The sequence below is a fragment of the Macrobrachium rosenbergii genome, chromosome 53 (assembly GCF_040412425.1).
Source record: "Macrobrachium rosenbergii isolate ZJJX-2024 chromosome 53, ASM4041242v1, whole genome shotgun sequence".
In the NCBI taxonomy this organism is placed as follows: Eukaryota; Metazoa; Arthropoda; class Malacostraca; order Decapoda; family Palaemonidae; genus Macrobrachium; species Macrobrachium rosenbergii.
The window spans coordinates 22,583,880-22,598,666 of NC_089793.1; the positions used below are offsets into that span (position 1 = coordinate 22,583,880).

The 14,787-nt window shown below is 35.9% G+C and overlaps 1 protein-coding gene across 1 annotated transcript; it reads right to left on the reverse strand.

Annotated features, from left to right (window-relative positions):
• Positions 1 to 1,446: 1,446 nt before the first annotated feature.
• Positions 1,447 to 14,401, reverse strand: LOC136834063 (trypsin-1-like). The gene is made up of 6 exons (XM_067096320.1): positions 14,157 to 14,401; positions 13,373 to 13,505; positions 12,329 to 12,470; positions 6,189 to 6,337; positions 3,154 to 3,247; positions 1,447 to 1,655 (listed from the first exon to the last, which is right to left on the reverse strand). Exons 1-6 carry the CDS (start codon positions 14,399 to 14,401, stop codon positions 1,447 to 1,449), a joined length of 972 nt encoding a protein of 323 aa, XP_066952421.1.
• Between the last annotated feature and the right edge of the window lie 386 nt (positions 14,402 to 14,787).

A 14,787-nucleotide genomic window follows, 5' to 3' on the forward strand; every position in this document is an offset into this window, starting at 1 on the left:
TTCTATGCCGTGATTATTACTATTGTTCTTATTATAATATATATAATTATTAAACTGAATTTCTGGTTGATCTTATGCGAATGTTCGGAAGTTTCAAACTAGGCAGAGATTTACGCTGTCAATTTTTCCTCCGATCGACGCAAAAGATTCACTGCTTCTGAATATTTCCGTTCTGCTTCGTTTCCTTCTGCTACAGTGTTGATGTTGTATTGGTATTTCTAGTGCTGAAGACCGTCTTGAGATTATTTGCGCTGTTAAATTGAGAGTTAGTTTTAGCGCCGTCACTGTACAGTTTGTAAATTTCTAGGGCTGAAAACTTAATGTTTTTCAAATCAGCTGGATGAAATCCCACCGCTGCCACCAAATTATTTTGTTATGCGGTGCAGTTTTTTTGTATTGCGTTGCACCACATATGAATGAATCTGTTTCTGTCTGTTGACTTTCACTTGATAGTAACGCAGGGACTCTGGTGTTAGGTTGAAATTGTCCATTAATATTTTTCACTTGTTTTCAGGAGGGGGTAAGGATTCACCGGCAACGGTTTTTCATAAGTTTATTCTTAACCTAAACTATTTCACACGGCCAGCCACACTGAACTTAGAAATTTCTTTGATGTTAAGAGAGGAGCGAGTGACACAATCCTACCCAATTTGGTTTCAAAATAACTCTGGCTAAAACATTGATCAGAATGAACTTGACCTATGTTGAATAAAACTCCGCCTCCTTTGAGGACGTCTACTTTACTCTTAATGGTTCAATCTTAACTCCCACTTTTGGCAAGGACAAATCAGGTCAATTTTGCTGACCTTTTCGCTTCATAACTCCATCCTCTAACTCCTCCTTCCTTTCCCACATCTTGAGGTTTGTTATGGTTACACTTCAATTTACTTGGTCCCATGGCTCATCATTTTAAACTATCAACATCGTCTCTCTCTCTCTCTCTCTTCTATAATCCCGATCAGTGAATCTCATACTTATTCACTGCATAACACAAGTTAAATATATATATATTTCCTAAATCATATAATATTGGTTACATTTAAAAAATATATTTTATTGTATATTATATAGAGGAAGAATATATATATATATATATATATATATATATATATATAACATGCACGCTTAATATGTTTTTATAAAGCTCGCTTCAAAAGTCACTTAATTTAAGTAGGTTTTTCTAAATCTGTTGGCGAAGAAGTTTAAAAAAAGTATATTTCTTTGTAACAGCAAAGAATGCATGTAATGCCAACTGCTACAAAGCGCTATGAGATACGGGACTTGGTCTGTGAATATCCAGAAATCGATTCAGTATATGCCAGTTCAATAAAAGACGTAATATTATCACTAACAGAAAATGTAAAAACTTGCACATTGCACTCAGCTTGCTCTCCTTTGGGATACTCGTTTGCCTTTGCGATGAGCGATGTCGGTGACGGTGTTGCACTAAACAGTGCCATCTTCCTGTCTCCACCCTTTCTTAAAGTAACTCGAGCGCTGAGTACTTAGAGACAATAAAACAGGTGGCAGCTGAGAACCTTTGAAAGTTGTTTGTAGTCGTGGCATGGTGATGGTGATGATGATGGTGATGGTGATGGTGATGATGATGGTGATGGTGGTGGTAGGGTAAGGAGGAGAAAGGAGAGAAGGAAATTCTAGGCAATTGGAATGTAATGTTTATTCACATCGGCAACAAAACTTGAAGGATGTTTCCAGTCCTGAGTGAGTTTGTTTGTATGTGTGCGTGTGTATGTACGTGTACATGTGTGTGTGTGTGTGTGCGCGCGCGCGCTAGTTAGTTAAATGTCTCAAGAACTGAAAAACAGCTTAAAAAACTACACGTTGATGTTATCAGTGATCACGGGATGATTGATTTTTGTGAATATTTGGATCACAGTTCGTACATTTTTGCCATGAAATCCATCTCATCTTTTATGTTATCTAGCCTTCAGAGCTAATGTGGTCAGGGGATCTGACCCCTTTGCTGTTACTGTCTTCCCTTCTGTCTTTTGGCTTTAGTTCTTATATGATATAAATAAAGTGAGAAATAAATTTTTATATACCTCGTTTTAACCGCTTTATTGCCTTGTTAAAATGATATCAATGTGAAACGTATTCTGAAGTGAATAACAAAATGTATGCAGGTCATTTTATATCCTTATTTCTTGTTGCAAGGAAAGATAATTTATTCCATATATATATATATATATATTATTTATATTATTTATATATATTATATTTATATATATATATTTATATATTTATATATATATTTATATATATATATTTATATATTTATATATTTATATATACATATTGTATATATGTGTGTGTTTAAAGGAATCAGAAATAAGATTTCAATTGAAAAAGCTGTTGTTAACGAAAATATAGCAGGGCTTGCATATTACATTTTGATCAATATGGACCTTATACATAATGAATTTAAAAATTTGTTAGGAGTGATACAGTGCTAAACCATTAGAGAAACAGACCGATCTAGACAGTTTTCTAACTCAGTATGACCCACTCACGGATAGTATTGTCTTGTAAGTTTAAGCGTAACTTCCTTCAATAAAAGATTTTAAAATAAAGTCAGAGTAAAAGAAGATAGAAACAGAATGAGATAAAACCATGTAAATTTGGTGAATGATATTAAATTATTTTCTTATTATCCAGGCTTAGTAACCATTAAGGCTAGCGGAATGACAACAATGCGAAAAGGATTAGATAGAAATAAGAATGATGGTAATCAGTCTCTTCCATATTAATAAAAGGCACATCTGCTTTTTTTTTATGTTACATATTTAAGTAGAGCATAGATAAGAAATTTTCAATTATTTATGCACATATATATGTATGTATATGTATATGTATACATTTATATTGAATTTTTTAGGGAAATGTATATGTATATATATTATTTTACATATATAATTTACATATATATTTTTTATTTATTATATACTTATATATATATATTTATTTATATATATATATATATATATTTATATATATATATTTTTTTATTTAGCCATTTTAGACCAACATTGAATAAACACATGCAGAAATTTTGTTTAGCCATCATTAAAACCGCTTGACTGAGTCATTTTTGATCCAGTTTTTGTAGTTGGCAATTTTATATAGAAACCAAACGTATTGGCACGGCGCACCTGTATCCAAAGCTGACGATCATTTGAACCCATCGCCCGTCGTCAGACTGAGTGATAAGGGGTCCTCCACTGTCACCCTATGGTGATAAAAAAAAGCAGCGATAAATTCGGGTATTTAAATTTTCCTATTATTTAAAATCAGTCTCATTCAACTCACATGAAGCACAGTTTATTGTTGAATTATCTTAGCACATGAGTTAATATGTATAACTTATACCCTGTGATATACACCCTGTGATTGAGCATGTTGGCATCATCGCATCTGCATGTTATTTTCGGTTGAACCTCGCATCTGTTTATACATATAAGAAAAGTCTTTCTTCCTCTGCACAGTGAATTACTACTGACCTAAAAGAAATAACAACAACAACGGGAAGACTATTAACAGCAGTTTCCATCGCAAAGGATGAAATGAGATTAATCCAGTGATGCGTCACTTGTTTACAGTCTGATCCACAGCATTAGCCCATGCTGTTATGATGGAACAGAATCACACAGCCCAATCCCTATTTGATGGCCTTGCAATCACTATTGTCAGATAGACTTCCAGTTTTTTGATTTAGGAGGTTTCTGAACTTACTACGTTCAGACACCAGCCCTGGAGACTACCTTAATATCATCTGCTTTCAAGCTAAATTAGCATTTGCTGAAAATGCATTTCCCAACATGATGTTGATTCAACGTTTGTATTTTGACGATGCCATATTGGGTTCATTTTCTTCTTAGGCAGTCAATCAAGGTTGGGTTTATAACATATTGAAGATGACTTAGCTCAGATTTAGGACGAAGCTTTAATGTATTTTTGTGCACGAGTGGGATAATTATTTCTGCAATGTTTTAGGAAGTAACAACCCTCCCTGTTATGCTATATTTTCCTTCTCTTCCTATTTTATATTAACAGGATTATAGGTTTAATTATTATTATGGAAAAACAGTTGGGTTTTCTTTTATGTATTATCTAGGGAAATGTTAAAACATGTTGTGCATTTGGAAAGGCTTGCAGGTGACTTATTCAAGAGTATCAACTGGCAGACGTCTGTTGGTGGCACCATCAGCATCTTTCAGTGGAGTCTCATTGGGTGGATTTGTCAGAATGGTGGCAGCAACTAACCCTGTTTTATTTGGTTCACAGTGTACATTATGACTTTGTTTATTATTCAGATTTTGCTTGCATGGGGTTAATTGCTGCCACCATTCTGACAAATCCACCCAAGGTATGATACTCCCACTCAAAGATGCTAATGGTGGCAGCAACAATCACGTCTGCCGGTTTGCATGAGTAGGCAGGAATAAGTCACCTGCAAGCCTTTTCAAATGCACAACGTGGTTTTTAAGGCATCTGTGCTACTGAAAACCCAGTCTTTTTAATACTATGAATTAAACCTTCTATAATCCCTGTTAATATAAAACAGGAAGTTAGATGAAAACCATAGTTATGGCAGTTGAAAGTGTTATTTGTGACTTCCTGAGTACATTACAGAAATAATATACTGTATATCCTGAAATCTCAGTGCACAAAAAAATACTTTAACAGCTTCATCCTAAATCTGAGCTGCACTTAAATACTTTGACCAATGCACTGCCCGACTGCATGTGGAAGAAAATGATCCTAATGGTATTCATCACTCCTTCAGATAAAACGGCTCTCAACCTCATGTTCCTGCATGTATTTAAGTATTGCCGAAGTTCTTGGATACAAAGCAGATGATGCTACACTGTCTCCAGAGGTTGCAGCCCTCTGAAACCTGTATGAGGCCAACACCATCTCCTGTATGAATATACATATATATATATATATATATATATATATATATATTCATACATTGCTTATGACGACAAATTAATTGGACAGTTATGGGTGGTCCATCTCCCCATCACTACTACTTTGAGATTGATAGCATCCCTAAGGAAGAATTTGGTAAGGTGGTGTGTCCCCGGTTAGACCTTTATCTATAGTGACACCAAGCTCATGGTCACCTTTGTTCTGGCCAAGTGCGCATATCATGTTGTCGGTTATAATGTAGGCTGTAGGAGCATTTTGATTGAGGATCGTACAGTTTTGTGGAGATTTCAGGTACAGAGCCACTTCCTTAAGTGTGTTGGAGGCTTGTCCAGCTGTAAATTGGTATTTGTGGTGGGGTGGAGAAGGAGGTTACAGTTCTCATCATCACACTAACATACCAAATGGCAGTTATTACTATCAACACGTTGATCAGGATAAAATGTGAGAAGCACTGTAAGGTGATGGGACTTCCTTAGCCATTCTCTAATATTTTCAGCAGACCATCTAGTTGGGGGAATAATTCCTCGGCACAGCTTGCCGCCAGTGGAAACTTGTGAGAGGGGGGTCCTTCGACCAAAAAAACTGCAAAGTAGACAGGTATAGAAGTCAACTACTGCTAAAGATAGAGCTCCAGATGGTCAAAGTGCGGGAAAGAAGAGATGGCTGACATTCATTAAAGTGATCACCCAAGTGAGGGGTCGGGACCCAGACGACAAAGGTATTGGATTGCACAGCACCAGTAATTTTTCAATGCAGCCAGAGTTATCGTTGAGGAATATGGAATGACTGATATTGTATAATTATTGTGCCATTGTGGTGAACCCATTAACACCACTGGACCTCCATAAGAAGGTCAGAACCCTAAGAAAAGTTGATTATAAGCACGAATGATGATTATGTTCTGGAATGTTGAGCCTTAATTCAAACTATAGCATTTGAATGTATTATGTAAATATTGACTGTATGAATTAAGGTTTCACTTTTCTAACGTAGGTGCATGCACTCTTAATAGTAGGTAATACTTGAGTATGTTTTAGTTTTGTTTGTGTAATTTAATTTAATTGTAGGCGAGTGTTTACATTCCTCACAGGAAGGGTAGGTGTGAAATAAAGCTAGTGTATAAGCACTCGAGACTTTGATGCTGTGGACTATGACTGTTCATTTTTTTTCCGTGCATCTGAGCACAATCCAGAAAAATAGTGTTTTTCATATTACGATTTACAAAGGAGACTCACCTGACAGGCATCTTTGTTCTGGCCAAGTGCGCATATCATGTTGTCGGTTATAATGTAGGCTGTAGGAGCATTTTGATTGAGGATCGTACAGTTTTGTGGAGATTTCAGGTACAGAGCCACTTCCTTAAGTGTGTTGGAGGCTTGTCCAGCTGTAAATTGGTATCAGAAAGTAGGACGTTTGTCAGCACGTAATGAATGATTCCAGCATAAATAAATTTTCCTAGAGAATAAATTTACATGGAGACCTTATGCAAGTGAAGGTAAAATGCATCGAGTGAATGGGAACATGTGTTAGGTGAACATCTCTAAAATTGTATGTGTATATATATGTGTATATATATATGTGTGCAAGATTTGACCAACCTGGCGCTGCCTGAGGATAACTGAATGACAACAAATAAAATCTCTCTCTCTGATCCCCTCTCATCATGTCCCAGCTCCCACCCCTTTGGTGCCATTGATGTCTTACCCCACAGTGCTGATTTCTAGATAGTAAGTCATGTGTCTGTTTCAAGTTTGGTTGAAATTGCTCAATGCATTTTCTTTGAGTTATTCTATTCACACACACGCATTTACATTTTATATACGTATATCCATTTTTATATATATATAGATATGTACATTTCACTTAAAAATGTTTTGCAACATGTTCCAGAAGTTTTCGTTCACTTAACAGTAATTTTGTTCTTTTGATATTTACAAGGAAATTTAATTTTCTTATTTCTTTGTTACCTTAATCATTACGGTTAACAATGTAAAAGAATGGGAGTGAAAAATTCATATTACGAAAACGACGAAACATTTTGAAAAATTTCACCCAGATGATTGGGCAAGAGAGTCAAAGAAGAAACTATATTTCGAATCCAGATAAAAGGTTTATTGATCTAATAAAATAATATTGAATAACCATCAGTGAAAGTTATATAAATAAAGAAGAAAAGAATTCAACCATTATCGTTGTCAAAAAAAAAAGAAAAATCTCATAACGTCTTATGTTGTCGGGTTTGACTTCACATTTGGGCTGGAAAGTTAAACTAAACTGTCTCGTGCTGCACCGATAAGATGGGCACTGTAGACTCAGAATGCACCACAATCATTAGATACATGACTAATGTCTCTATTGTAGATATTGCTATGCAGCATTTAGCATAAATAAAACAATCATGTATAGAGGACACAACAACAGAGGAACGAGAAAATATGATAAATCCATTGTAAAAAGTGGAGGACGACCCCATTGTTGCACTACTATTAAGGATCATCATCGGATGATTACTGAAGGAGCTAATATCTCCCTGACAACCGATGTTCCATAAAGAGAGAACATTACGCTCTCCCTTCAAGTTTTGCTCAAAAACCACCCGTAACAGGCTACATGAGACCAAGATGTTATTTGTCATACTCCTGCCGAAGAAACACTTCATATCAGCGAAACACAAAGAATAGAGGCTAGGTTTGCGTTATAATATAATCCAGTGGCCGATGATTTTTAATAAGAGTCATCTTTTGATGAGGTCGGAGACATTAGTGGAGACTGATGAGCATGGTAGTCTTCTTCACTGCTGGCGATTTAGCATTGCTCAAATTAATGTTGAACTGTTTTGCTAATTTTAATTTTTGAAACTTAGATAATAAGAAATACAAAAATAGGCGTTATAATATTATAATTATTCAGAGAATTTTGAGGCCTCAAAACGATAGGCCTAAGTAGCAATGAAAGAAATGAGAAATTACACATGATAACGGCAATATATATATATGTGTGTGTGTGTGTGTCTGTGTCTGTGTCTGAGTGCGATTATATTCTATGCATTACAAAAATAGACGTGAAATCTGTTAGTCTTGTTCAGTATATTTTATATTAAGTTTCACTAGTTCACAATATACAGTACATAGGATTAGTCATTCAAAAATAAGACTAATAATAATGTGCAAGCAAATCTTTACAAAAGTCGTATTTGTTGATGTTAATAAGACTAATAGTTCAACTTATAACAGTCGTAGGCCTATGTCTACAAAGTTCACACATATGAAGGAGATAAAACAACGATAGTGATGGTAGTTGGAGATGAAAATATTAAAACATAAGAACAGAGATGACCTCTGAAGTATTATAGTAACATCCTTTAATTAAGTAAAGTATGACAACAGTAAGCAGTATCAGAAAAATCCCTGTTTAAGGGAAACTGCAGGTAATTTCTCGGACACCACTAGTGTTCAGTTGTTTCATGCGCTTACAACTGAGTTGCCAAATAGCGCCAGATGTCTCTATTATAAGCTGTTGTCTGAAAAGTTTTGAAGTATGTTGCAAAACATTTTTGAGTGATTGTACATATACTTTTAGGGTATAGTTTTTCCTCTTAAAACACTTTAACTAAAAGCAGTTGCTATAGTGGCCTCCATGAGTTTCTTGCAGGAATCTTCATATCTTCGGAGTTTTTTCCGAGTCTCTTGCGTCAATTTCTGTTGCAAAATACCCAGAAAACGCAGACGTATTTCTTACATTTTGTTGATTTTTGTTCTGGAAGCTGTTTCTCTACTGTGACTTTTTTCAAGCGACTATTGACTTATATTCTGATTTACAGTCTATTTCTGTCATCGTGGAGGGAAAGTGCATAAGTAACCTTCAGACGTAAACACAGATTTGGGTCGAGCTTTGGGTACAAAGTGCATGTATAGAAAACAATGTAAAACTAAAAATATATAGTTAAATATATGTTCAAAATGCAATATAGTGTGCATAGTATTTACTTAAATTTTTGTTTGTAAGTCAATAAATTCTTACGTCTGATTCAAAGTAAAGTGCAAAAAAATAATAAAATATAAAATTTGATAATGTATGGAAATGTTCCATTTATAATAATACATACACTCATGAGTGCATAAATACAAGTTATATATATATATATGCGTGTGTATGTGTGTATGTGTGTGTATGTATATATATATATATATATATATATATATATTATATATATTATAATTGTCGGTATAATTTTAAATTCAAGTGCATATGTGCAAATGTCTGACACTAATTACAGCTCGAGGCTCTTGTTAGGTCAGGGACTTGAGTAAGGCTCTTACTCGGCCTTCGCTGGGCGTTCTCATGTCCCAGGATGGGCGCGGTGTATCCCACGTTTGGGGGCATACTGTCTGGCCCCCATTAGTTTGCATGTTCCAACTCCTGCTGGAGGGGAGTATATGATCCGACTCTTGTTGCATATTTAGTCTGCGTGTGGATAGCAATGCTTACTGCTTCGGCTGTTAAAAGGCGACTGTAGTTGTTGTTCTCTCTGCGTACGATCTGTGTGCCTTCGATCAGCTTTTGTAGGGATGGCTTTCTATCTGGGCTGCGGGATTTATACATCTCGTCTGGGCAAGTGAATTTTTGTACTATGTACTTTTATAAATCTTTGGTCTTCTCTGAGAGCGGTAATGTTTGTCAGCCCTAATGGCTGCTACCAGGTTGGGTTTGTTCCAGATCCTCTAAATCAATGTTTTTAATTTCATTACCACGCCCTCCAAAAGATGATCCTTCCATCCACGCCCCTTGCATCTTGAGTAAATTCCTTCCCAGATTTAATCGAGAAATATAAAGAGAGAGGAGAGAGAGAGAGAGAGAGAGAGAGAGAGAGAGAGAGGGTTTTTATTCTTAAGCCCAACGAGTCTAGCCAGAGTAGTAGACTATGAAACTATAACGTTATAAGGCGATACTTTTGTATATTTTTCTTTATAAACTTTGAATATTAGTCACTCTTGTGAAGAGAATAATGAATATAATTAGAGCATGTTTAAATTTTCACTAATGGCCTCGTTCCTCAACTACAATTGCTGACGCCCTTGGCGCCTCCCAGGTTGAGAACCACTGCTCTAAATAATCAGGCGTTCCTCTTTCGTCGTCGTGTTGTTTTGGTTAAATTTGTTAATTTTATTTTCTTATTGGAGTTTCAATAATTTGTTGTACGTATCCGTTATTTGTTAACAATTTACAAATTCGGCCAAGTTTGTTATGTACGTCTCTCCATGATACGCTGTGTTTGAACGCTGTATTTACATATACGCTCATTACAGACATTATATGCCCCCGGACATTCTCCTCGTGCATTCAAGTAACGGCCAGCGTTCGTTGCTTTTGTGTATGCGGTAGTTTTGTATTTTCCTTCATGCAAGAAACGGCAAGGTCTTCTGCTGGCTGTGCTTTGAGATGAAGCTGAGCATCGGGTGTGTTTTCAGGGTATCTGCTCATTTTCTGGCATCGTTTGCTTCCTTTATTGAGACGATTATACCGTCTCTGTGCCGCCCACAGACCTTTGGATTCTGGAGTTCTTGGGAGGTCCTTCTTCGACGGTAGCCATGCACATATTTGCGAAAGGGACCCCTAGTGAGGGTCCCATGTCGACTCCGTTTACTTGTCGGAATAGTTTCCTCCGATGATAGAGCTAAGGGGCCATCGTAGTGTGCTGGCCTTCAGCATATCTCGGAGGACATCTTCGGATATGGGCAGCGAGCTCTTGTCGGACCTGCCAACAAGATCAAGGATGATGCTGATCGTTTCTTGGTCGAGAAGTTTCGTAAGTTAGCTTTCCACGACGAGTAAGGCCTCCGCTGAGGGTCAGTGCCGTCAGTGCACCTCATGTGGTGCACTGTAGTCGTTCCTTAAGGGTATTTGCAGCATCCCTTCGGCCCCTTGCTGCAACCTCTTTCATTCCTTTTACTGTGCCTCCGTTCATATTCTCTTTCTTCCATCTGACTTTCCACCTCGCTAACAATTGTTTTCATAGTGCACCTGCGAGGTTACACCTTTCAAACCTACAAATCATTCAAGACCTTCGTAATCTCACAACGTAATTTGTAAACTGACGCGTGAGAATCGGAAAAACTCAGATCATATGAAGATTCCTACAATAAAATCATTGATGCCACAAAAACAATTGCTTTACACACACACATTTATTATATCTATATATATATATATATATATATATATATATATATATATATATATATATATTATATATATATATATATATATATATATATTATATATATATATATATATATATATATATATATATTATATATATATATATATATATATATATATACATACATAACATACATGCATCATATATCATATATATATATATATATATATATATATATATATATATATATATATATATTCTTGTTTCATTTATAGTTCATTTGCAGATGCTTGACAGATAATTATAGCAGTCCATGCAATCATAGCACTCCTGTTATTCACTTTGTATTTCCAGATTACACACTCAATTTTACTTGTTTTTAATTAGTACCATGTTTGTAGCATACGTATACTCTGAAAAAAAAATATTGTTAGTTTAAAAATACTGATCATTGGAAGTAAAAAAATTCTTCTGTCTCTCAGTCTTTCTCTCATGAAGATACATAATCCCAGAAAATTCTGCAAAAATTCGAAGGCTATTACACCGCTTATTTCTTAATGGAAATTTGTCTTGCCCCATGTTGCAGTTAGGGAGAGAGCAATTTGAAGAGCTATTAAGTGTTTTGGGAAGACCATTGTCTTTTAGACAATAAGAAGTTTAATGAGGGGGTCCTTTGTACTAATGAACCCATGTACATCAAAGGCCTTTTACTCATTGTGCGAGGCCACTCCCAATTCAGTGTCTGTGAAATGAATGAATGATTCCGTGTTTACTGAACGTATATTAAATCCCAGAGTGTAGTTGCTTATTGTGAGAGCTGACTCCCCAACAGCTAGTTTTAACTTTATTGAACCCCTTCAATGCACGACACTTACCCGCTTTGAAGGCCACTCCCCATTTGGTAGCTATATGTTTATTGAATATGTTACGTCATCTGACCTTTGTTCACAGTAAGAGGATACTTCCCTTTCCCTATACTGCCGCAGCAAACGGGTATGAAATTTTCGTTATCGTGTCTTGGCAGCCTAGCAGACATTATTGCGTCTGACTGTTTAGTAGAATGTTGCCAGGGTACGATAATGAAACAATCAGACTTGTTAGCCGTGGCTGTAGATGTAATTTTCTTGAATCCAGATGACAGATTAGTGCAAGACCATTCCTTATCCTGTGGCAGTAACTTTAATGAACCCATGTTGCGTCACTTAGGTTACTCACCGTAAGAGGTCGTCCCCCATCCAGTAGCTACAACTTGTTTTTCCGCTACGTAATCTTCAGGCCGTGGCATACAGAGAGGTTTTACGGAAGTTCCAAATAGAAGTGTTGCATCCAAGTACAAAAGGGCAATGTCATTATCCTCCTGTTGAGATTGAAGTTCATTGCATTGGATTACATCCTTACCTAGAGATACAATTGTCAATGTTTGCATATCAAATAAGGGCGATGTCGTGTTCTTCCTGTTAAAAAATAGTTGATTGGACCTCATTACATCCATGTCAACTGCAGTTGTAAAGATTTGCATATCGGTTAATGTATCCATCCATTAAACCATGAGCATCTGTAACTTACTTTGTTTTCAGTGATATTAGTGTGGACGTGTGTGTTTTAGAAGCATCTATGTTTTCCAAGAAAGATTCTGGATTAATGGTTTAAAGAAGGAAGATAACGCGTGTGAAATATATAAGTAAGGAAGAGTTGAAGATATCCTGTTCCTAATTAGAAAATCGGATAACATCATCCAGTACTACTCTGCTGTACACAAGAACTTGAGGAAAGCCATTAAAATTTCAGTTTTCATGTACTCAACAAGCAAAGTGGGACAACTGAACGTCCAGCAAAACACTATAGTGAAATATTAAATAGGTGCACTGCAGACTGTATTATCAAATATATGTTATCGATACAGAATATATAAAAAAAATGGCGATAATTAGGTTACTAGCTAAATAAAGGGTTGTCTTATGACACTGAAATAGCAACAGCTGTAGCACGAGGCATTAATTACTTATTTAGCGATCTAGTTGAAATCCTGAAGACCGTTCCCTGAAGATATAATTTACCTGCTTTTTTGCTAGAGTTTGATAGAACTTGTATTTAGGTTCCCCAAATTTGTAAATTACATTACAGATATATACAACTTAGAAAATAGTGAAAATAGTACGTAACAGATAGATGCAAAAGATTGTCCTAATCCCCTTGAATGACACCATTCACTCGAAACTTCAACCTTTAAAGGAACTTTCTCACACAAAGTGTACTTACTGATTCTTGGGCATTAGGTCCTTTTTTATACTGAGGGTGAACGAAGACATATCTTGGGGCAATTTCAAAGCTCGGAGATTCTGCAGTGTTGTTGACGTCATACTCAGCAAAGGTGGCCACAACATCTAAATTTCTGAAAAAAGACAAAGTCCAAGACGGATACCACTTTCCGCTAAATGTCTCACTGTGTCTGTGTGGTGCATGAATTCTTACATAAAATTACGTCGACCTTCAGGCAAATATTTAACGCCTTTTTTTCAGTTTGTAATAGAGTTGATAATCGAAAAGCTTGCCAACCAACGCAACGTTGTATCTAAGGTTCGCTTTTATTGTCAAAGCTTACATGGTGTTGCCAAAGCATTTTTTCTTGTGTGTATGAAATATGGGTTTCATTACTAAAAATTATAGATAAATGTTGATATATACCACCAAAATAAGTAGTCATCAGTGCTGATATGTAAAAAATGGCCACGCGTTAACACAATTCTAATGAAAGCTTGAATATGATAGTTCTCGACTGATGTTTAATGTGCCTGTTTCTGCATCGATAAGACTTGGGAGCTTCTTTTTCGTTATCCTAAATGCACGTGGCATCGGTATTTTATGGAAAGTCGATACACTACGTTTCCTGAAAATGATAATTGTTAGCCTGACAGTATGCGAGAGAAGAGTCGCAGGTGTTATTTCTTAGGAGGAATATTATACCACTAGGTTGAGCCTCTGTCTGAAGACAAAACGCAGAAGGACGGAATCACAAAATGCTTAGAATTGTTGTGCAACTTACTGGAACACTTGAAATGTTTTGGAATCGACAACGCAGTGCGCCGCTGTTAATATCCATGATTTCTTGATGATGGACGCGCCGCAGGTCGCAGGGGAAGCGAAGCCATCAGCTAGTATACTCAAATGAACCTGCCAAGGGTACTCGTTTACGGATGCGTCTTGCCCACCCACGATTCTTGGCACTGTGACGGTAGATCTACCACAATCCGCATCTAAGAGAGAGGCAGTGACAATTTTGATATCCATTTCAATTGAATAATAGTTTATATATATATATATATATATATATATATATATATATATATATATATATATATATATATACAAAGTATATATAGAGCTTACATATTTAGACTAATTAAGAAATACTAGGATTCGCCTTCCTATTATTGCCTTTACAAATAAAATTTCCCAACAATTTGATTAACTATTTTATACAAGTATTTGAAAATGCTGCTTTTGAAAGCTGTCGGTAGCATTACTAGTTTTTTTAAGCTGGTTAACAGAAAGTGATACACTCCAAGGCATATTTTTAGTTCTTCGCGAAAGTGATTCTGATTACTTCAGTTACCACGCTATGAAATTTTGAAGCCATTCCTGCTTACATAAATACATGAGTATTATAATTACGT

Bases quoted from the DNA above. Each gene is read 5' to 3' on its own strand.
- LOC136834063 (XM_067096320.1), bottom strand. From the start codon at position 14,401: ATGGATATCAAAATTGTCACTGCCTCTCTCTTAGATGCGGATTGTGGT. The intron at 13,506-14,156 runs GTAAGTTGCACA...GTCTTTTTTCAG, and splicing joins AAAACATTTCAAGTGTTCCA to AAATTTAGATGTTGTGGCCA. The intron at 1,656-3,153 runs GTTTGGTTTCTA...CCAATTGCCTAG, and splicing joins CAGGTGCGCCGTGCCAATAC to AATTTCCTTCTCTCCTTTCT.